The following is a 24,610-nucleotide window of genomic DNA, read 5'->3' as shown; positions in this document are numbered from 1 at the left end:
GCCTTTTATTCCAGAACAAGTGTTGGAGTTTCTGCCCAGCTCTGGGGGAGGAGGAGCTGTTTCCATATCAGGTTGGAGCATGAAGGGACACCTTTCATCCCAGTGTTTTCACATCAAAAAGATGCAAATGCAGAGAGAGGAGCCGTGCTCTTCCCTAAATAAATGCAATTAAAATGGAAGAGGGGATTTGAAAGGTAGTGGGGAGGTTTATAGGAAAGCTGGAGGTAAAAGGGGAGGAAAGCAGACCTGAAATTATGTATATAATTTATATATATATATAATATTTTATACATATTATATATATAAATATATTATATATATTTGTATATAAATATATAAAAATATTTATACATAAATCTATAAATATATATAAAATAAATATATTTATTTATTTATATATATTTATATATAAAATTTTTATATAAAATTTATATATATATATATATAAAACCTCCAAAACATATCCAATAAAACTTCAGTCTGATCTTCCACACACTATTTTGATTTTTTAAAATTAATTTATTTATATTTAGGAGTACAATGCAAATCATCATTTCTGCCTTGAATGTAACACTGATAACATCATGATTACCAAGCCTGGCGAACAGAGGCGAGGTTTGCTCTCAGAAAGGGAGAACTCTCAGGGAAATCAAAAATAATGTTGATAAACATTCCTATCTCTTTTCAGTAATTCAGTGTTTGACAGATGCCAATAACCTGAATTCATCTGGAGACCTTGGGGTTTTTTACTGTCATTTCCTTTGTTCCTCTCATATAAATTAATTGCATCCAACCCTCTCTTACTTTCCACCCTCAAAAACTGTAACAAACCCTCAAAAAATCTATTTTTCTCTGAGGTCCTCGAAGGTCAAACTTGGAGAACAAAGGGAAGAAAATGCCTGTCCTAAGGATGTTACAAATCAAGGAGCAGATTTTTGTCCTCCCCATCTTGTCCTGAGTTGTATTTGACTTTTTAACTTTCTAAAAAAGACCTAAAAAAAGGGAACCTGAGCCAGGGTAGGAAAATCCATCCCAAGGCAAAAGCCTGAACTTGTATAACCACCAGACTAAAATATTATTATTTCATCAAAAGCTTCCAAAACGAATTCAACTTCCAGATATTCTAATGTGCTCTCACAAGATGTTTATTCTAACAAATTTCCACGTTATTTTTTTTTTGTCAATACTTGTATTTTTCCAACCTATTTGAATGGGAATGAAATGTGCCCAGGCTCAGGCCAAAGCCACTGAAGGTTTATGACTCACACAAAGCCAACCAAACAATCTCAGCTTTATTTGTTCTCTGCTGCTGGAATTGAGTTTAAAAGTGGAGAAGGGAGAGGTTTTGGGGGGGGTTTAATGGGAAATGTCCTCCTGAGGATGAGCTGCCAGTGAGATTCCAACAGATGGGATGTGAGTGAGCATTCCAAGGAATCTCACCGGGTTCCTCTGGGCTCCCCCAGCCTGGAGAGGCCCCTCTGGAGCACTGCCTGCCTCCCCTCCAGGCTGGAATTGTGTCAGGAGCAGCTCCTTGTGCCACCAGCCCTCAAATTCCACACCCACCCAGGGAAAGAGTTTCTCCCTGGGAGCTTCCCTGGCACCGCCCCTGCCCTGGCACACCCCAGGATATCTATATCTATATCTATATCTATATCTATATCTATATCTATATCTATACATACATTCATACATATATACCCACTGGAGCAATGGTGACACTCCTGTGTCACCCACTGGAGCAATGGTGGCACTGCTGTGTCACTCATGGGAGTGTCACCCATGGGGACAGTGGTGGCATTCCTGTGTCACCCACAGGAGCACTGGTGACATTTCTGTGTCACTCACTGGAGCAGTGGTGACATTCCTGTGTCACCCATGGGAGCAGTGCTGGCACTCCTGTCACTCATGGGAGTGTCACCCATGGGAGCAATAGCGGCACTGCTGTGTCACCCATGGGGGCAATGGTGACACTCCTGTGTCACCCATGGGAACAATGGTGGCATTCCTGTGTCCCCCATGGGAGCAATAGTGGCATTCCTATGTCACCCATGGGGGCAGTGGTGGCACTCCTGTGTCACCCATGGGAATGTCACCCACAGGTTTGGTCCCAGTCACTCCAGAGCTCTCAGAACCCTGATTTTTTGGGAAGGGATTTCCCAGAAAAGCACTTTCCCTCCCCAAAACGCAGCCGAAGCACCAGCAGAGCTTTGCAGGCTGGAGATGTAAAATCATTCCTGGTTTGAAATTCCCCCTCCCTGCTCTGCTGGGGCAGGTCCAGAGCACAGAACTGCATTGTCACCTTGTGCTTTTGTTTTCTCCTCCCCCAGGGACCTGCCAGCTGCGGACACAGATGAGATGAGATCCAGGTCAAGGCAAGTATGACAAGATCACATTTCCCAGGACTCCCACAAGAGGTGGACACTCTGCTCCATCAATCAGAGGAGCATTTCTCAGCCTCTCAAGTGCTTTTATTGCAGTTCCTTTCTTCAGGCTACTTGAGAGAGATGCAGAATCCACGGGCAAGGAGCACTAAAATATTCTGTCCTGATTCATGACTTGCCAGCAGTGCCACTTGTAGACATTCATCAAAGACGGGCCACGCTGCACTCAATCCCTTATGTGATAAGAGCTTTCCATCAGCTCTCCCTCATCCCAAATCTGAGCTCTGAACTTCCCTGAAAACCCCCATTTCTCTCTGAACATATTGTTCCAAACTGGCAGGAACTGTTATTTACATCTTTTTAGCACCAACAGAACGCTGAGCTATATAAACAGTGGTTATTACTAATCAAAATGTGCTGTTAATTAGGAAAAGAGACCCTCAGTTCTCTGTGAGCCTGAGTGGGATGAACTTTATTTCTATAAAGAGGATGAACTGCATCCTCTCAAACGGAGCATCTCCAAACAATGATGCTCCCAAGATCTCTGAAACCTAAATTTGGCCTCTGAGCATTTGGGAGGAGGGTGGAGGGGGTTTGGAGCAAGCTGTTCATTTGAAATAAATAGCCCTGAACATACTTAGAGCTCCTCTAAGGAAAATACCCCGGGGCAAATCCTCCTGGCCCCACTGGAAACAGGAATCAAGAATAGAGCAGCCTTGTTCCTCAGGTTTAACTCCAAAATGGGATTTGGATCAGGGAGGGCAGAGCAGCTTTGGATTTCAGAGCTGCTCAGAGAAGTGAATTTTTTAGGATTTGTCACACACAGAGCACAGAGCAAAGGCAAATGAGTTTAGAGTCTTGGAAACTCCATCAGAACTGTGGGAGGGTGGGGAGGTTAAATTCTAATTTACAGCTCGGTGCCTGCAGGGGAGATCACCTCTCCTGAAATCCGGGCTGGGTTTTCACTCAGGACCTTTCTCCAGATCCCAGATTTGCAATCAGTGAGGAAACTTCCTCTATTCCACTGTAACTAAACCCCCAGAGGATTAAAACACCAAATCCAAGCCCAGATACACAGAAGAGGGGGAAATTAAGCCCCTTAATTAATGTGAGAACTCCCATTTGCAGCTGATTTTGTTGATGTGGGTAACTTCCCTTTCTGGGAATATTTTGGGAAAGAAAAAAAATAATCTTTCACTGCAAACAATCCCTGAGATATAAAGCTACACCTGTTGCAGCACTTGCTTTACTTTCAGCCCCAGGACAAACTCTGCAAAACTGACTGTATTTTCTCCAATTATCTCTTGCAGAAAAGAAAAAATCCCAAACCTGCAGCTGGCTGAGCCTTCCCTCCCTCTGGATGAAGAACTCAACACATTCCTGCCCTCAAGAGCTGGGATCGAGCTGAGCTGTGCTGGAAACTTTGTGCCACAAGCTGCTGGAGGCTGCAAACCCCAGTGGTGATTCTCCCCTAATGCCTGCAGGAACCTGGGGCAAAGCTGACACAGCCACCCCAATCCTGCTTCTCCAGCAACCCTGAGAGCAGCTCCTCATCCCCAATGAGGCCCAAATTCAAGGAGGCTCCTGGAGCTGCATTTTTGGCCTCGGTAGAGTATGAGAACTTTGCTGATGTGAACTCCACCAGGGACACGGAGAGTGAGCAGCTGGAGGGGTCCCTGTCGTCCACCATCGCCCTGATCGTGGTGCTGGTGCTCCTCTTCTCCCTGCTCATGACATCCCTCCTCACCTACTGCTTCCACAAGTGGAAGCTCAGAGGGAAAAGACTGCAGAAAGCACAGGAGGAGTATCAGAGAGACCAAGAAAAGAGCGTTTGTCAAAGCACGCCGGGACTTGTTTCATAAATAAAGAGAAAATCAGGGTCCACCACAAAGTACTCTTCAGTTATCTGGAAATGAAAGTCATGGGAGAACTGCAAATTTGAAATTTCCATCCTTGTTTTATGTCATTTCTAAGAGTTGTTAGCAGTTTGGAGATTTCCTACAGCTTTATTATACATATATATATATATATTTATACATTTAGTCTCGTTTGTGCAGAGTTAAACCAATGCAATGATGTATTTTTAATCTCTTCTGCCATTTTAATCCTGGCTGGGCAGATTGTGGGAGTGTTTGGGAGGGTGGCACAGATTCCCAGATTTGCTGTGGCTGCCCCTGGATCCCTGGAATTATCCAAGGCCAGGTTGGATCACTTTGGGATAATGAAAGGTGTCCCTGCCATGGCAGGAATAGAATAGGATAAATTTTTAATCCATTCCAACCCTACCCACAATTTTCTCTGTATTACTGAACAAGTACATTTCACTCTGTTGCTTTCACTCTTTTGAAAAACCCACTTTGGGAAGGTGAAGAGGCAGATTTTGGGCACCCCAAATTGTGCTGCACTGACCCCACCAGGGGCCGGAGGTGTTGGAACTCCTGGCACTCCCACAAGTGGATTATCCACTGTTAAAAAACCTCAAATTCCCAAGGGAAGAGACACCCTAACCTCCCTTTTTTAAAATTTATTTTTATTTTTTAATTATTCATCTAACCCTTTTTAAACCACCCCCTCTCACGTTGTGTTTCTATTTCCATGTGATGTCACAGAGAAATGACAAGATTTATCGTGATACATCTAAGTAATCTTTTCTAACCAAGTGATGGATGTAATATTAATAAATGTCATTGTTTTATAAAGTAGGAACCATGTGAAGTTGCCACCAGCCCCCTCCTTGCTCAAGGCTACAGCTTGCTTGCAATTACCAGTATTGCTGTTTGTATTTTTAAATGAGCTATAATACTGTGATGATGCTGTGAAATTTACCTCTGTAGGCAAAAAAAAAAAAAAAAAATTCTATTTCAAAATGTCAGGATGAAGGATGGAAATGTTCTGAAAGTGCTATCAAAAAATAACAACAACAACAACAGCAAAAAAAGAATTTTCACGGAATATTCTAAAGGAGTTCTGTTACATGCTACAAATCTATTTTACAAGGGTATTTATGGATCATACAGCCTAGCCTGTGAGAACAGCACTATTTTATTACAGAATAAAGAAATGAATAAATAACCAGTGAATATCCACGCCCAGAAGGCTGGAAAAAAAAAAAAAAAAGTTTGGGTTTGGTTTTTTTTTAAATGCTTTGATCAATTTTTTAGGTGATGTGGAAGATGGAGGAGCCTGACAGAAGGAATCCACTCCCCCTCATCCCCCATCCACATCCTGCTGCTGTCAGTGCTGCCAAAGAGCTTCAAAATCATTTGTGGAGGGGAAAAAATAAATAAAAAGGGACAATTAGTTGCATGAAAACAATGAAAAAAAAAAAAACAAAACAAAACAAAACAAAACCAAAAAAAAAAAAAACAAACAAAAAAAAAAAAACCTGGCCTTGGTGCCACCAGCTGAAATTTTTTATCAGGTTCTCAATATGAATAAATATTGTGGTCAGCTCCTCTTCTTGGAATCTCATCAAATTTGCTGTGGCAAAAAATAAAACTAAAAAAAAAAAAAAAAATACCTGAGTCTCACCACACACCAACCCCCCTGAGGGGGATTTCTGGGGAGGCTCTGAGGGAGCTCAGAGGAGCCTGGATTTCAGATTTTGGTGTTGAGAAAGTCCAGGATTAATGGAAGGAGGCCATAAAGATGCCCTGAAGGCTGGAGGCTCTCACCTGTGAGGGAAAACAGAGTTGGGAATGTTCAGGAGCCTCTCTCCTGTGAGGAAAAACGGAGTTGGGAATGTTCAGGTGGAGAAGGGAAGGCTCCAGGGACACATTCCTGGACATGAAGGGGAAAGATGGGGCACAGCTCTGAGCAGACCCCAGGACAAGGTTTGACTGCAGGAGGGTTGGTTTAGACCAGATACAGGGTTTTACACTGAGGGTGGAGAGATCCTGGAATAGAATTCTCAAAAAAGCTGTGGCTGCCTCTGGATCCCTGAAGTGTCCAAGGCCAGGCTGGATCACCTGGGACAGTGGAAGGTGTTCCTGCCATGGCAGGGTGGGTTAGGGGGGATATGGAAGGTCTCTTCAACTCAAAACTCTTCTATGATCCTACACTGGAGCAGGGGAGCAGAAATGATTTCCTCAGTAGCTGGAAATGCCAATTCAAATATCCCAAAATCCTGGGATGGTTTGGGTGGGAAGGGACCTTAAAGGGGCAGGGCCACCTTCCACCAGAACAGGACATTTGGGGATGTTTAGCTTTGTTTCCAGCTCACATCCAGGGGAGTTAATGACACTAAAACTCCATCCCCACTCAGAGCTGGGCCTGTTGGGATTGAAATGGGACTTTTTCCTGGAGATACAAACTCCCAGAGCCAAAGAGATGGATGGAAAGGAGAGTAAGGAATGAGCCTGGAATGCAGGGTGGTTTTTTAATAAAGTCACAGGGCTGCAGTCCATGGGAAACTGGTTTTAAAAATGATAATTTGAGGAGTAGAAGTTTCTCCAAAGAGTCAGTTATAAAATCCAACATCCCAAAATTGAGTATCAGCATACACAGAGCACAAAACAACTGAGGTGGGAGAAACCCCCTCTGTCAGCACAGAGTTCAGAGCAATGAACCCACCAGAGCAGCAACCATCCAGAAGATTAAATCATTAAACCCTGGGTGGTATAAAAGCCACAAAGACAAAGCTGCAGAGCACTCTGAAGAGGCAGATTGATTTGTTTCACAGCCACAGCTGCTTTTCCCAAGGAATCCCTTTTGAGCCACCCTGCTCCTGTTTTGCCCCAGCGAGCACAAACCAGGCAGCAGATGAGTCAATACTCCTTCACCAGAGTTTTGAGGTTTCTCTGGATCAAAATAAAAATCTTCTGCTGGATGGAGAAGTTCCTAGAAAAGGAAAAAGGATCCTACATCATCCACCCTCTTTCCCACATCCTCCCTGGCAGAATTTTGGATCTCCAGCCTCTAAAACTGCAGGATTAGAAAATAAATAATTTAAGGTCTTGGATCATTCATTCCATTGCACATCTCTAAGAGCTGCTAAAGAAAAAAAACCCACTCAGATCTCAGAGTCACGATAAAAGAATGAAACAACTGTAGTGAGCAGGAGGAAAATGCATTCAACAACCATCAGCAAAATCTGCTTTGATTTTCCTGAGGAGTTACCTGAGTTCTGTTTGTAACATTTATGCAAACAAACGAGCTGTGCAGGCACCGTGTGTGTGAGCAGGATGCTGCTCCACAGACAAACACTGTCAGACACATAACCCAAATAACTCACAGTTCAGGGTTTACAGAAAGGCTTTGACAGCAGCTGCAAAGAAATTTCAGTAGCTCTAGAAAGCTTCTGTGTTCTGAAAACAAAAATGCATATAAAAGTCACTTTTTGTGGGTCTGCAAGGGCTGAAATCTGTGCTACAAAGATATTTTCAAAGGATTCAGTTCTTGATAACCTCCTGTGCACCTGACAGCCCTTCCAAGGAAGTGCAGACCAAAAGAAGGAGCAGAGGTGGGGTATTCATGAAAAGATTGGAAGGCAGGAGATTTAAGGGATTTAAACATTTCTAAGGATTCCAGAGCAACAGGAAGGAACAAGCAGAGTTTATTCATTATCCAGGGGACAATTCAAAAGGGGATGTTTTCAGGGGAGTATTTTGATGGACTATTAAAGCTGTTTGCAAGGACAACCAGCACTGAGTAACTCAGGGATGGACTTCAGAACTGCCCAGGCTCCCACCTGGGGCTTCACCTGCTCAGGATCCACTCCCAGGGAAATCACTCAGAGCAGATTTTTAAGCAGCAAAAGGCAGAACTTTGTTAACACTTCTGTTTATATCCCAGCATTTCCCTCCAGGCTTTCCACTGGATTTTGGGAAATGAGAACAGGAGGCTAAACAGACTCTGATAAACAATACAGAGCACGAGGAATAAACAACCACATGAAATACAAACCTCACTTGAGCAGTGAAAGTTCCTGTCCCAAAATGGGTGAAGAAAATGCAACAGGAGCATTTAATCCTCTCTGCTTTGGCACAAAATCACAGTGTGGGTTCACAGATGGGGATATTCCTCCCAGAGGGGCTGCAGAGTCCCCACAGAGCAGCACCAGGCTCTGGAGGCCACAGAGATGGTGATTTCATTGTCTAACCCAAAGATTCCCAGCACAATCCTGTTTTATTTGGATGTGTACTGAACCCCAGATCCAGTCTTTGAACAACAGTGACTGCATCATGTTGAAAAATTACAACAAATTTCAAAGTATTTTGTTACAATTCTCATTCTGGTTTCAATCTGTTGTTTTTTCCCCTCTCCATCCTATATAGATTTCATGATTAATTTATTATCATTTCTCATCCCATTGGCATCCCCAGTCCTGCTGATTAATTTCTGCTCCAGCCTCATTATTTCCCCTATATAAATACTGCATTTCATTCTACTGCTTTCCACAGTTAACTTTGCTTTTTGTCTTCCACCTGGGGCTCTCACTTTCAATTCACCACGAGGCAGTGGGCAAAGGCTGAGCTGAAATTGCAGTAATTACACCTCCCTGCCCTGGCAAATGGAATCATTTATTTTCCTTATGGATGGAAGCAGCTGGGAGCTGCTCTGCAATCCCACAAAAAAAAAAAAAAAAAAAAAAAAAAAAAAAAAAAAAAAAAAAAAAAAAAAAAATCTCAAACAAAACATTACTTCTGGCTTGCCAGATTAATAATGAAAACTGATGGATTCTGGAATTTGAGAAACCTATAGAGATGGATTGCAGCATTTGCATTGAGGAAGGAGAAAGGCTTGACTCACTCCCAGGCAGGCAGATCTGGTTCCACCTGCAGGAATATTAAAGCAGCACCAAATCCATCACTGCCACAGCAGCTCAGATCCACAATCGTTGGGATTCTGGAGGTGGCTGCCCACAGGAGGCTCTCCCAGTTCTTCATCCACTGCAGCTGTGGTTAAATCAGGCTCTCCATTTCCATCAGCCTTTGCCACAAATCCCTGGGATCCTCTGAAGGTTTGGGAAAACTTCTGAGTGCTTCTCCTAGAAGTGTCAGCATGTCCTGAAACAGAAAGGAAAACGTGGAATTATTCAGGATTGTTTTCCTGCCATTCCTCATGGCCTGTATCACAAACCCAGCCCCTCACACCCAGCCAGGTTTTATCCACACAGGATAAAAAGGTTTGAAAGGATTCTGTTCAAAAACTCTGTCCATGGGCCAAAAATGAAGATTCTTCCCTAAGGAGGGACAGGGAAAAGTGAGAAAAAGTGAAGCCTCACCTGAGACTGAAGCTCTTAAATCTTAGGGATGGAGTAAAGAAGAGGAAAAACTCTGGAGAGTGGAATTATTAGGGAAGAAAGGAATGTGTGGAACAGCACAAACTCCCACCCTGCTCACCAACGTGGGAGCTGCAGGAAAGCTCCTGCCCTCAGTCTGACCCCTCCCAAGGAGGCAGAGAGGAGTTTTTCCTTCAGGAAGATCCTCCTGAAGAGCAGCCACAGGAATTCTGCACATTTCACTGCTCAGAGGCATTTCCCCACCAACAAAACTTCAACCTTTGGGACGCTGGCACAGAGACAGGAATTCCAAGAAGAAATCTCAGAGTGTCCCAATCACACACTGCAGTGTCCTGTTCCAAGATCCCCAAGGGAAAGGATGGATAAGGAATTTAGTCACCTCCAATCACAGCATTTAATTTGCCATCTCAGCTCGGACAGCCCAGCAGAAAACAAACTGGGGAGACAAAATCAAAAGGGACACAAAACCAATTCCTGGGAATGACCTTCAGCTTCCATAAATCAGCAGCTCAAATGACTTGAGGAAAGTGTTGGTCCCAAACATTTTATTAATGATAGAGACCCAAATTCTATTTTGCTTTGCACTGATCTCACTTCCATCTATCAGGGGGAATCTGAATTACAGATTATTTCATTGCAGCACCTATAAAATGCAGCACGAATATTTTTCAACAATATTTCCTTACTCTGGAGTAAAACTGTTCTTCCAATTTCCTTTGGATCAAAGCACCTTCCAGCAGAGTCTTTTTCTGCCTGAGAAAGGTGACCTTGGCCAGCTCTGCTCTCTTCTGCTGGCACTCAGGACATGTTGAAACCTCATGGATTTCAGCTTCTGTCACCTGGAAGAGGAAATTTTGATGCCACGAGCAATGTCTGGCCTGGCAACTTTGAGAATAATTAATAAAAATACACAGAGGTGCTGTTTAAAGAGAAAAAATTGGCTTTTTAACCAGTGGTAAAATAATTCAGAGTGACAATTCCATCATTTATAACTATTCCTATGCTGGGTGCAAAGCCTTAAACACCAACCAGACGGGGTTATGATTATAAATTATATTTATACATTTTATAAATAAATTAAGAGGCAAATAAACTCTGGAGAAATTAGTTCAAAAAGGCAGCTCTGAGCCAGAACTCTGCAGTTGTTGTTGTGTGGGAGCTACAGACAGAACCAAGCAGAAAAGCAGATAAAGTTTACTCTTCTTAAGGAATGTATCCCCACAATGTAAGATAAATAAAGAGGAAATAAAAATTTCCACAGAATTTGCAAGGTGGATTAACATTAATAGAAATTTAAAAAAAGCAGATGGCTGAAATGTCAAAATGGTTTTAAAAGACAGGAAGCCTGAAATAATTATCACACCAGAAGTGACTTTAAAGTGTTATTTTTAGGTGCAGGGCTGGGGCATAAAATCCATTCTGGGGTGGGAAAAAACCACTGGGCTGGTGACAAAAAAAAAAGAGATTTTTATTGGGGAAAGATGAGACAGAGGTTTCTTAACCAGGGACTGAGATCAGCAGGATTTTATTGGAAGTGTTTTTATCAATATTAGAAAGCTGGGAGCATGGGGAGGTTTTGTCTTTGGAATTATTTTAATCCTAGAGTCACACAGACTTCACAACAAACAAAATGCAGAATAATTTGATAAATAAACGGGGCAAACACAACCAGAAATAAAATAATAAAATAAAAGGCTTTTTTCCTTCAGCTCATCCAGGGCTTCTCGTAAAATAAATTATGATCCCAGCCTTGCTCAATCACACAAATCAGGATTTTTATCACCAGGCAAAAGTTCTACAGTGATGCCTAAGAAATGAGAAAGATAAATCTTGGGATATCAACCCAAAAGCTCTTCCAGAGGCCCCAGTCTGGCATCACTAAGGTCTGCCTGATATTATGACTTTTTTTTCCAGTGGCTTTCCCAGGATTTAGGGGAAATCTCCCTTTCTCTCCCCCTCAGTACCTGTTTCACAGCCTCCCTGGTGTTTTCCAGCAGGATCCTGTCCATCAGCTGGGCAGGAACATCTTGATATCTTTGGGATATCAACCCAAAATCTCTTTCAGCCTGGCATCAGTAAAGTCTGCCTGACTTGATCCTGATATCAAGTTTTTTTTCTCCAGTGGTTTTCACAGATTTAGGGGAAATCTCCCTTTCTCTCCCCCAGTACCTGTTTCACAGCCTCCCTGGTGTTTTCCAGCAGGATCCTGTTCATCAGCCGGGCAGGAATATCTTGATATCTTGGGATATCAACCCAAAATCTCTTCCAGAGGCCCCAGCCTGGCATCAGGAAAGTCTGCCTCACCTGATCCTGATATCAAGGTTTTTTTCTCCAGTGGTTTTCCCAGATTTAGGGAAATCTCCCTTTCCCTCCCTCAGTACCTGGTGTTTTCCAGCAGGATCCTGTTCATCAGCTGGGCAGGAACATCTTGATATCTTGAGATATCAACCCAAAACCTCTTCCAGAGAGCCCAGCCTGGTATCCGTCAGGTGTGCCTGACTTGATCCTGATATCAAGGTTTTTTTTCTCCAGTGGTTTTCACAGATTTAGGGGAAATCTCCCTTTCTCTCCCCCAGTACCTGTTTCACAGCCTCCCTGGTGTTTTCCAGCAGGATCCTGTCCATCAGCTGGGCAGGAACATCTTGATATCTTTGGGATATCAACCTAAAACCTCTTCCAGAGAGCCCAGCCTGACTTGATCCTGATATCAAGGCTTTTTTTTTTTCCAGTGGTTTTCACAGATTTAGGGGAAATCTCCCTTTCCCTCCCCCAGTACCTGTTTCACAGCCTCTCTGGTGTTTTCCAGCAGGATCTTGTTCATCACCTGAAGAGGAACATCTTGATCTCTTGGGATATCAACCCAAAACCTCTTCCAGCCTGGCATCAGTCAGGTCTGCCTGACTTGATACTGATATTTTGGCTTTTTTCTCCAGTGGTTCTCTCAGATTTAGGGGAAATCTAAATCTCCCTTTCCCTCCCCCAGTACCTGTTTCACAGCCTCCCTGGTGTTTTCCAGCAGGATCCTGTCCATCAGCTGGGCAGGGACAGCACAGGAGTCTCCTGTCTCAGTTTGCTTTGCTGGGATTCCCCAGCGCAGTTTCCTGCACTCCTCTCCCTGCTCCTGCTGCATCCTGCTGATCCTCCTGCTGCAGAAACCCCTCAGAGCCTCCACTTCTCCAGGGGATAATTCAGTAACTCCTGCAGGCCAGAAATCCAGAAATCAACAGGACAGGAGCATCAGTGGCTGTGCCAGGGAAAGGGGAATTGCTGCTCTTTATCTGTGTGACCTCGTGTTACATGAGGAAAATCCAAACCCAGGGTCAGGCCCTGCCTGCAGCAACAGCAGAGCAGAATTTAAATACAAATGTGGGTGGGAGATGTAGGAACTTGCACAATAAATGGCTCCAAAATCAGCATTAAATACAAATGTGGATGGGAGATGTAGGAACATGCACAATAAATGGCTTCAAAATCAGAATTTAAACACAAATGTGGGTGGGAGCTGTAAAAACCTGCACAATAAATGGCTCTAAAAAGGGCTCCAAAATCAGAATTTAAACACAAATGTGGGTGGGAGCTGTAGGAATCTGCACAATAAATGGCTCTAAAAGGAGCTCCAGAATCAGAATTTAAACACAAATGTGGATGGGGGCTGTAAAAACCTGCACAATAAATGGCTCCAAAATGGGCTCCAAAATCAGAATTTAAACACAAATGTGAATGGGAGCTGTAGGAACCTACACAATAAATGGCTCCAGAATCAGAATTTAAACATAAATGTGCATGGGGGCTGTAAAAATCTGAACAATAAATGGATCCAAAATGGGCTCCAAAATAAGAATTTAAACACAAATGTGAATGGGAGCTGGAAAAACCTGCACAATAAATGGCTCCAAAATCAGCATTAAATACAAATGTGGATGGGAGATGTAGGAATATGCACAATAAACGGTTCTAAAATGGGCTCCAGAGTCAGAATTTAAACACAGATGTGGGTGGGAGATGTAAAAACCTGCACAATAAATGGCTCCAAAATCAAAATTTAAACAGAAATGTGGATGGGAGATGTAGGAACATGCACAATAAATGGCTCCAAAATCAGAATTTCAACACAAATGTGGATGGGAGATGTAGGAACATGCACAATAAATGGCTCCAGAATCAGAATTTAAACACAGATGTGGGTGGGAGATGTAAAAACCTGCACAATAAATGGCTCCAAAATCAGAATTTAAACAGAAATGTGGATGGGAGATGTAAAAACCTACACAATAAATGGCTCCAAAATCAGAATTTAAACAGAAATGTGGATGGGAGATGTAAAAACCTGCACAATAAATGGCTCCAAAATCAGAATTTCAACACAAATGTGGATGGGAGATGTAGAAACTTGCACTAAAAATGGCACCAAAATCAGAATTTAAACACAAATGTGAATGGGAGCTGAACCTGCACAATAAATGGCTCCAAAACAGGCTCCAAAGATGGGAGGAAATAAAAAGACAAAAGGTTAATGGCACAGGATAAATAGATTAGCAAAGCAAGCAGTTAAACACTATGACATTAAATAAACTGGCTGTCAATAATTCAGATTTAGCCTCTCACTACCTGAAACTACAGCCTGCTAAGCCCAAATTAATTAATATTTCAAGAGAGCTCTTCATCAATAACTCTAAGGAGCAATTTGTAAGAAAAATTAGAGGCAGTGTCCACTGAAGTCACTCTGGAAAAATAAATTCCACAAATTCCAATAAATTCCACAAACTACAGAAAGGCATTTTTTTTTTTTTGGAGGAAATACAATTAAAAAACACTTTTCCTCTAAAGCTTCAACAATCATTTCCTAATTTCTTTTTAAGATCTTATTTAAAAGATATCATTCCTTCTTTTATCTTCTCTTATCCTTCCTAGTGTAGAAATAAATAAAATAAATATTAGATTTCAGCTGGGCAGGTTGGGATGGATTTAAAACTTCATTTAATCCTCCTAAGAAGACCATGTATCAAAATGATTAAAAGCAAGGACATGGTGACAATTTCCAGACAGATAAATAAGAATTAGCAATACCTTGAAATGTAATTTAATTTAAAAAAAAAATCTGATTTTAAAAAAATTCTGAGGGAGCATCATAAATATGAGTGGGAAACACCATTTCAGTCACCAGGTGATTTTTCTTACATAAAAATCGTGTAAAAAAGTGGAAATCCTGTGCCATGATGGGGTTTAATCACATTAATAAAGATTCATTTATGCTGAACACAGAATGAATAAAGATTGAAAAGTTAAAGTTGTGAGGGTGGTGAAAAAACTCAAAACAAAATAATTTGAATATTCCAAAGGGAGAAAATAAAACACATGAGGTCCAGTGAGCATTTAGTGACAGCCCCAATAACTCACTCAAGGTTCCTTCTGACATCCACAAGTGCAATTTTATTAAAAATTGGTTTTTAATAATGAATAAATCCTGTGCTGCCACAACAGCCACCCCTGTGCTCACCTGCAGCTCCAGATTTCAGAAGAAACACTGGCAAAGGGAAGAGCAATTTTCAAACCTCAGTGCTGGAGTTACTTCTTCACATTAATTCATATTTAACAGGAATTTCAGAAATATAAATTAAGAATCAAGGACTAGAATTTTACTGAGATAAACCCAATAATAAAAAATAATAAAAAATGAGAAAAAGTGTGTATTTTGACTGAAGTATTTATACATTGAGATTTCCCCCAGGTGTGGGAGGTTCACCTGCCCAGGGGATCTCAGCTCTTGTTTTGGGAGTTGGATTTATTCCATTTATTCTCTCACAGATTTCCTTTTTTCCATGTGTGATCCAGAAATGCTGGAATGTTCCTTCTCTTAAAGTGAGTGCAGAAAATCCCTGCCAGTGCAATGATTCCTCCACAAGGATATTTTCCTGATGTTTGGTTGCTCCCAGCCCAATGTTTTGTTATTATTCCCTACTAATACTCAATTTTAAAGAAGATAAAAAGAGATAACTGTGAAAGGCAATAATCAGTAATTACTCCTCAGTAAAGTTTTACCTCTGCAGCTCCAGATAAAATCTTCATAATGACCTAAATTGATTTTACAGCTCAGATGAACACGCTGCCAGCCTGACCAGCAAAGAGAATAAGAAAGACCCCTGCAGGTAACACAGAAGGCAGAGAAACAGGCTGAAATGTCAGGCTGCTCATCACAAAGAGGAATTTAAAATGAGGAAAACTCCTCCAGCACAGTGAATCATCCCAGAGTCACATAAATACCTGGGGTGGAAGGACTTTAAAGCCCAAGTGACACATCCCACTGTGCCAGGGTGACATCCTTGGATAATTCCAGGGATCCAGGGACAGCTACAACCTCTCTGGACATCTGTGCCAGGTTCTCACCTCCCTTATAGGGAAAAATTACAGAAATAGTGCAGAAAAATAAACAGGTAAAGCATTTCATGGAGATACATCACAAAAGTGAGAGGTAACCTGTGGGCACAGCACCAGCCAGGGGGTTAAAAAAGCCTCACCTGGATTTTCAGAGACATCCAAGCTGAGGAATTGCAGTTTTTCCTGAGTACATTTTAAAGATGACTAACATGGAACTGAGAATTTATAGTGGTGTTGTGATGCATTTGCCTAAATAACAGCTTGTGCTACCACCACATTGGGGTGGAGGGACAAAGACAACTCTGATGAAAATTTTCTCACTTTTCCCAAGGCCAGAGTGTTTTTCTCCTTTCAGTGTTTTCCTTTCCACAAAGAAAACCATGAAAAAATAAAAATGACACTGCAAAGATGAGAAGGAAAGTCTTGAGGTAATAAAGCAAACCCTAATTCAGAGTATCTGTGTGCTCAGTGCACAGGATTCACTGAGCTGAGTGTTCTGAGGGGACTCACTGGGCAGCAATCCACTGCTGCATTAAAAAAAAAAACCCAAAAAAACCCAACACCTCTAAGCTGCTAAAAAATACAAGATTTGAGGGCTATCAAGTGCTGAAGGATTAAGTCTAAGAGAAGAATTTATAGATATCAGAAGACAAAAAGTTTGCTGTGCTTATTTTCTGGTAAAATTCTGCAATAAAAGAAAATGCAGTGCATGGTTAATTATGGTTGATTTGGGGATTTCATGGCTGGGGACTGTGTTCACATCAAAGAAAAGGATGAACCATATTTTGTTGGAAGCACCAATGAACCTGAGGCTGCCACAGGGACAAGCAAAAACCAGCTCTGAATCCACCAGCTCAAGAACAAGGAACAGAACTTGCTGCTCCAGCCTCAGTGACCACAATGACTCTCCCTGCATCAACATCCACCAGCCAAAGGCAGAGCATTCCCTGGTGCAAAAGGATCTGCAAGTGATTCTAAGAATAAAATCTTTTTTTCATGGGAAAAGCCTGTGGAGATGGAAAACATCCTCAACCTTCAGCTGTGGTTCACATCAAAGAAAATAATGAACCATATTTTGTGCTCTTCACATGGAAGCACCAATGAACCTGAGGCTGCCACAGGGACAAGTGACAAGCAAAGATAAACCAGCTCTGCATCCATCAGCTCAAGAAAAAGGAACAGAACTTGCTGCTCCAGCCTCAGTGACCAGACTTTCCCTGCCATCAACACCCACCAGACAAAGGCAGAGCATTCCCTGGTGCAAAAGGATCTGCAAGTGATTCTACGAATAAAATCTTTTTTTCATGGGAAAAGCCTGTGGAGATGGAAAACATCCTCAACCCTCACCATCCATTCAGTGCCCCTGAACCCATCAGGTCCCTTTCAGTGTCTCCAGGAACCAGCCACAGGGCTCTGATGTATTTTAGGAAGACTCTTTTGGAGCAGCAGGCCAGGAGAAGCTCCCTGGTGCAGATACAGCTCCACACAAGTTTCCCTGGGCTGCAGGAAGAGGGAAATGCAGGAGATGAGTCAGGAGCCCCAGTGTTGACTCACTGCTGTTGGGAAGGAGCTCTGCCATTCACAACAGCCTGGAAGTGACCTGAGGTGCTGCTTTTTTAGCAAGGATAGGTGTTTTGAGGATGCTGCCACACAAATCCCATGCCATGGAGTGCCCAGGCAGGAGGATCTCCTGGTTAATCAGTCTCACAAAACTCCCAGTTTTCTCATTTCCCATCAACACACAGACTGAGGAACATTCCCCCGTCTGCTCCCATTTTTTTTTTTTTCTCAATTACAGCTTTCTTGCTCTTTTTTTCTTAATTAAAAATAGCACCTCTGACCCACTTTTTGACAGACTTTAGCAGGGCTTGCATCCCACCATCTGCTCTCACAGTTCCTTGCATAACCAGGACATGGAAATGGATCTTTCCTTCCTCCTTCTCCTCCTCCTCCTCCTCCCTTCACTCCACCATCATTTGGGTAAAGCTGCTCCATTGTTTCTGCCAAAATTGGTGCCCTACTGCCTCCCTCAGCTTGGGAAAGGAACTAAAACAGTGAAAACAATTCAATTATCAATACTGTTGATTAACAAAGGGGAAAAACCATTTCACACAATAAATTCTGAAGTCATGCTTATTTTGGAAAGAAAAATGCCCAAATTTCCTAGTATCTCTACAGCCGGAGAGAAAAAAAAAACTGAATTAAATTAAACAATTAAATGTGGGGAGATTTTTAAATGTACTTTTCCAGGTTTTGTGGCAATGCATCACCAGGATAATGTCACTACATGGGGGGAGCATCAAAGCCATGTGTGATACGGGAGACAAACTGTTCTCCAAGACAGCACAGAAAAGAAACTTTGTCCTTAATTACCTGGCTACTTAAGCCAGTTAATCAGCTGTCTTAATTTAATAGCCTGAGTATAAAATTTAAGTCAAATTTACACCTCCTTCCAAAAGAAGGAGTCACCCAACTCACCAGCAGGAGCTCTGGGGACAGATTTGTCTGGCCTAATCCCAGTGTCTTTATTTTTCAGATCAATCCACCTTCCCATGGCATTAATCCATTTTTCTATGGCAGCTCTTTCCACAGCTGGCTCCTCTGCTCCAGACTCCTCCTCTGCAAGGAAAAAAAAGGCAATTTTTGAACACACACATTGTGAGGAAAAGCAAAATCCTCCACTTGAATGTGCCAGTGCTGAGGGAGGAGGAATCCTGAGCCACAGCAATACACAGATTTAATCTTTATTCCTCATCTGATGGAGCTTTAAGGTCCTTCCCCCAGCCCTCTCCAGTATTTCAAATCCTGGAATTTTCCCACAGAAAAAATATTTTATGGCCCAGCTATTTTTCATACATAGTGAAAAAGCAGCTTGGAGAATTGTTTTTTAAGGTGCCAACAAGAATTCCAGCACCACAAGATCACTAAAGAATAATTTCCATGGCCAAGTCCTTCCCATGGAGCTGTCTGAAGCACGGATCTGGTCAGCCCTTTGCACTGTGTGCAATTTTCACATTTATTTTTGCAGATTTAAGTCCCCACTGCACTTTTTGAAGCTGTGAAACGCAGGCCTCAAGCAGGGAGAGCTCAGCAGACCTGCAGGACTTTGGCCTGGCAGTGAGGATGAGATTTCCGATGTTTCTGACACAGCTGCCTCCTCCAAATCCTCTGTGGAACAGGATTCAGAAGCTTCACTCTCCTCCTCCTCCTCCTCACTGAAGGACTCAAAGGTGTCTCCAGCATAGTCCAAAGCAGAGCTGCTGTGACTCCAGCTCCCAGAGCTCTCTGCTTGTTCAGTGGCCATGGGGCAGCAAACTGCAAATAAAAACAAAAACAAGGTCAGTTTTCATAGAATTACTCACAGCAACCAAAGGGGGATGTACATTGGGCTGTTACAGTCACATCACACTGGATTTAATCACTGTAGTAACATCCATGGAGGGCAGAGAGAGGGAACTCTGAGATATTCTAGAAACAAGTGGGTTTATTGCAAGGGTTGTGGGTAAAAAGGGCTTTGCCTTCAGCCACCAGCCTGGGCTGGAGGGAACCCCAAAGAGAGAAAGGGGAGAGAGGGAGAGCAAAGAGAACTAAGGGGTAGAAATGGGGTAAGAGAGCAAGCAAGAGAGGGCAAGAGCATTGTTCCAATCCATTCCATCTCCTTTTGTGTTGAATATTCTAATTTACAGTGACCAACCGGCGCCAGACACAAACCCTACAGACTTTGCCTGCAGCCCATGAGAACTGCTCTGTCACCACATCATCCTGTATTCTAAACTCTAAAGAGACTTTTCTCATCCCCCTTTTCCCTGATGCCTTGGCAGGGTGGAGAGGGGCTGCACCCTTGGGTGCTTTTGTTTTCTGTCCTTCCACCCATCTCCAGCTCATCCCCGTCTTCCTGCCTGCCATGATCACATCTCAGAGCTGGATTTCATTTCTATTTCACTCACAGCTTTTCCACCTCCAGTATTTCTTACCAGACAATCATATCCATAAGTTCTTCCTGTCCCATCTTTCCCAACAAACCACCACAACAAGAAGGTAAAATCACAGTTCAGCTGTGATCAAGGCAAAGCAGGGATTAGAGCAGCAAACGTTCAGACCCACGGGGTAAATGTACAACACCAATTAGCACTGGATATTAGCTGTGAAATCTGAGCAGCATTCCCTTCAAATCTGCAATGGAGTACAGTGATGCTCGGTTAAAATTAATTTTAAAAAAATTAAATGCAAATTTCCCCCTTTCTAGCATCTCAAAGGGACTTATAGGAAAGATGAGGTAAAACAGCAGGTAGTGAGGGAATGAGGGGGAATGAGTTGAAAGGGAAAGAAAGGATGGGTAGATGAGACAGTGGGGGAAAACATTTCACTGTCCCAGGCTGCTCCAAACATCAATGTCCAGCCTGGCCTTGGGCATTCCAGGGCTCCAGGGGCAGCCCCAGCTGGAGCAGGATCCTTTCCCTCCTCACTGCCCCAGGGATGGCTCTGATCCCGTTCTCTGTTGGGACATGAGAACAAACAGCCCCAAGGTGGGTTCTGCACATCCCAGTGACACCTTTAAACCATTCCTGCTGTGCCTGTGCCTCGGGGGGCTCCACAGAGAGGGACCCTGGGCTGCTTTGGGTTGGGAGGGGATTTAGAGCTCATCCCATCCCAGCCCTGCCATGGCAGGGACACCCCCCCTGTCCCAGGGACACCCCCCACTGTCCCAGGGTCACCCCCCCTGTCCAGGGTCACCTCCCCCTGTCCAGGGTCACCCCCCCCTGTCCAGGGTCACCTCCTCCTGTCCCAGGGTCACCCCCCACTGTCCCAGGGTCACCTCCCCTGTCCAGGGTCACCTCCCCCTGTCCAGGGTCACCCCCCCCTGTCCAGGGTCACCTCCTCCTGTCCCAGGGTCACCCCCCACTGTCCCAGGGTCACCCCCACTGTCCCAGGGTCACCTCCCCCTGTCCCAGGGACACCTCCCCCTGTCCCAGGGTCACCCCCCCTGTCCCAGGGTCACCCCCTTGTCCCAGGGTCACCTCCCACTGTCCCAGGGTCACCTCCCCCTGTCCTGGGACACCCCGCCCTGTCCCAGGGTCACCTCCCCCTGTCCCAGGCTGCTCCAGCCCCAATGTCCATCCCAGGGCTCCAGGGGCAGCCCCAGCTGCTCTGGGAATTCCATTCCAGTCCCTCCCCACCCTCCCAGCCAGGAATTCCTGCCCAATCTCCCATCAAATCCTACTCTCCATGATTTTGGAGCCATTCCCTGTGTCCTGTCCCTCCATCCCTTGTCCCCAGTCCCTCTCCAGCTCTCCCGGAGCCCCTTTAGGCTCTGGAAGGGGCTCTGAGGGCTCCGGCCCCGCTCGGGCAGCTCCGGGCCCGCTAATCCCGGCGGGCAGAGCCGAGTCCGCCCCTCACGGGCTCCGGGAGCTGCTCTGCCCTTCCCTCCCTCCTCTCCGCCCTCAGGGATGGGCTCTAAAAGCCGCTTTTTCCTCCTCGGGGCCTCTAGAGCTCGGTCCTTACCCCGGCCCGGCTCCCCCGGCGGGAAGGGGAGGCCGCGGGCGCTGAGGGCGGAGCGGGGCGGGCGCGGCTGAGGCGGAAAATCCGGCCCTGAAATAATCCCGGCTTTATAAATGAGATCGGGTTTTGTGCTGTATGAAGAGTCGTGGTCATGATCCGCATCGAGTTCTGGTCATGATCCACATCGATTCCCGGTTATTGCCCCATATTGAGTCCTGGTTGTGACCCACACCGAGTCCTGATTATGGCCCCACATCGAGTCCTGGTTATTTCCCCACATCGAGTCTTGGTTATTGCCCCACATCCAGTCCCAGTTATGACCCACACCAAGTCCCAGTTATTTGCCTATTTGCCCCACATCGAGTCTCGGTTATTGCCCCACATCCAGGCCTGGTTATTCCCCACATCCAGGCCTGGTTATTCCCCACATCAATCCCCAGTTATTGCCCCACATGGAGTCCCGGTCATGATCCACATCCAGTCCTGTTTATTCCCCACATCAGGTCCTGGTTATGCCCCACATCCAGTCCTGGTTATTGCCCCAAATCGAATCCTGGTTATTCCCCACATCCAGTCCTGGTTATTTCCCCACATCCAGTCCCAGTTATTGCCCCACATCAATCCCCGGTTATTGCCCTACACCGCGTCCTGGTTATTGCCCCACATTGAGTCTCAGTTATTGCCCCACAATGAGCCCTGGTTAATGCCCCACACCGAGTCCTGGTTATGGCCCCACATCCAGTCCCGGTTATTGTCTCACATCCAGTCCCAGTTATGACCCACACCAAGTCCCAGTTATTTGCCCCACATCGAGTCCTGGTTATTGCCCCACATCAAATCCCAGTTATTGCCCCACATTGAGTCCCAGTTATGACCCACATCCAGTCCTGGTTATGATCGACATCCAGTCCCGGTTATTCCCCTACATCCAGTCCCGGTTATTGCCCCACATCGAGCCCCAGGTTATTTTATATATTATATAAATATTATATTATTATTTTATTACTGTATATTATATAACCCCGTCACTTTGAGGAGGACACTGAACACCTGGAGCGTGTCCAGTGTTCTCCAAAGTGCTGGGAAAGGAGAAAGGCTGAGGGAGATGAGTTTGTTTAATCCCAACCAGCATCAGGGTAATATATTTTAAAAAAAAAACACTGCTAAAGGGTTGGGCTGGAGGTGTGACCTGTTAAAATAACCAGATTCTGTTAAAAGCAGCTCATTGCTATGGGTCAGCCACACTAAGGACAGAAAAAGCCAAGAGAAACACCAGGAGATTTTTAAATTACTTTATTTTGCCTTTAGGACAGTGTATTACATCCAAGAAGATGAATGCAGATGGCACTTCATGGAAATAAGATGCCAAAAGTATTGCAGGGCATGAAATCTTCCCGTATTTTCTGTACAATTACCACAGTTACATCATGGTAAAAGCAACTTTCTGTATTCTGGGATCTTGCTTTAAAGATGTTATTTCAGGTTAACTAATGAGATGCCAAAAGTATTGCAGGGCATGAAATCTTTTCATATTTTCAGGTACAACTACCACAGTTACATCATGGTAAAAGCAACTCTTCTATATTGTGGAATCTTGCTTAAAAATTGCTATTTCAGGTTAACTAATACCACTTTTATTTTTTGTTTCAGTGAAATCTTTTTCTGGTAAGAAAAACTGATTCTTCAGTTCAGAGTGTGTTGTCTGCACTGAGATTTTATCCTCATGCTGAGTTTGGGACTGCCTGGCCAAAGGACAGAGATTTTTGTTTTCTCTCCCGTTTGATGAAGAGCAGCAAAACTGATCTTGTGTCTCCTGGAACAGAGAACTCTGTGCTGATCTCTACATTTAATATAAAGAAGGATTGGGCAGCGTGAGGTGGATGCAGGAGAGTAATAAATGCATTGATGCAGTGGAGTGGAATAAACAGCTCTGCCTACACATTGTTCAAGTTTTAAAACTCAATTTTTTGATGAGTGGGATGCTCAGGGGGCTGTCCCTTTTCTTGTAGTTTGCTGCGAGAAATTAAAATAATTTATATGTGGAATAAACATTTCTTTTACCTTTTCTGCCCACACAAATGAGAGCAGTGTGTGAGTGGAAAGGCAATTATCCCACTGCAGGAGGTGGGGTTATAAACCATGGTTATAAACTATATAAACACATACCTTTTCTTTAAAATTCTAATCAACATGCACAGAGAATAACACAGAATACTTGAGAATAACCCAGATCCCCACAGCTCCCACTAAATGCTTTGATTATTTATCATTTCCCATTTTTTTTATGGAAACAGTTGACATTAGATTATTAGTGACCTGGGTGATATTTGATTTTTTTTTCCCCCTGGAGGTTAAAGACTTTGTAGTTTCCTGTTCAGGGTCCTTTTTAAAATTCATTTTACAGCATGAAAAATATATTGTTCCGTCAAGTTTATTTCTCTGACATTTATTCAGCGCAGAGTGTGATCCTAATATTAAAGGTTTTTGATTTAAAGGCTTTTTCAGTGGTCTTCCCTAAAACAGGACATTTCATCACTGCCTGGGAAGTTAATATGTTGGAACAGCATAATTATTTGAAGGAATATTTGTTTTTCAAAGGATTTGTGGGTGATATTAGATGGCTCAGCCCAGTTGTGTCACAAAGTATTAAGGTTTCTGCCTGCAAAAGTCATGGAGCTGGGCCTATATAGAGCCATAAATAATTGTGTGAGAGCCAGTGACAGACTCTGACTCCAGCTCAACTCTTTATCACACATTATATTAAATTTAAACACAATTGTTGAATTCCTTGCTGTGGGCAAACGCTTTTTTGATGTCTCCTTCTCTTAAAGCTGTAATATCCTTTTTAACCCATGAAACTCACTCTTGCAAGGTGATTTTCTCAAATAAATTATTTTCTGAAATAATCTCAAATAATAATTAAAAGCAGAATTAATTGGGCTGCCACCACAAGGTTGGGTATTTACAGACAATAAAGCACATTTTGATTGTGGGGAAATTTATTGGGGCTCAATAATCAGATGTTCATGAGCATTTCTTCTGTAGGAAAGGGCAGCTTCAGGCTGGAGCATTTTTTTTAAACTCTGGAAAAATATGAAGGACAAATGCAAGA

The 24,610-nt window shown here is 43.6% G+C and overlaps 2 protein-coding genes across 3 annotated transcripts in view; one reads left to right on the top strand and one right to left on the bottom strand.

The window, feature by feature from the left end:
- The window catches only part of LOC310917755 (endothelin receptor type B-like), a 372,101-nt gene that overhangs the window by 304,639 nt on the left and 42,852 nt on the right, over positions 1-24,610 (top strand). The gene's annotated exons all lie outside the window — the stretch shown is intronic.
- Positions 4,899-19,412, bottom strand: LOC310917797 (uncharacterized protein C8orf48 homolog). 2 transcript variants are annotated; one of them, XM_083876342.1, is made up of 6 exons: positions 19,096-19,412; positions 18,478-18,618; positions 12,611-12,822; positions 10,311-10,463; positions 10,004-10,060; positions 9,275-9,388 (listed from the first exon to the last, which is right to left on the bottom strand). In XM_083876342.1, the coding sequence occupies exons 1-5, from the start codon at positions 19,301-19,303 to the stop codon at positions 10,019-10,021; spliced, it is 756 nt and encodes a 251-aa protein (XP_083732468.1). In that variant the 5' UTR covers positions 19,304-19,412; the 3' UTR covers positions 9,275-9,388; positions 10,004-10,018. The 2 variants fall into 2 exon arrangements, with proteins under 2 accessions (XP_083732467.1, XP_083732468.1); XM_083876341.1 differs by lacking the exon at positions 10,004-10,060 and having other exon boundaries at positions 4,899-9,388.

Source organism: Zosterops lateralis (assembly GCF_965231275.1).
Source record: "Zosterops lateralis genome assembly, chromosome: 21".
NCBI classification, from domain to species: domain Eukaryota; kingdom Metazoa; phylum Chordata; class Aves; order Passeriformes; family Zosteropidae; genus Zosterops; species Zosterops lateralis.
The sequence above is the reverse complement of the archived record's forward strand: the minus strand, read 5'-3'. Positions and strand labels throughout refer to the sequence as shown.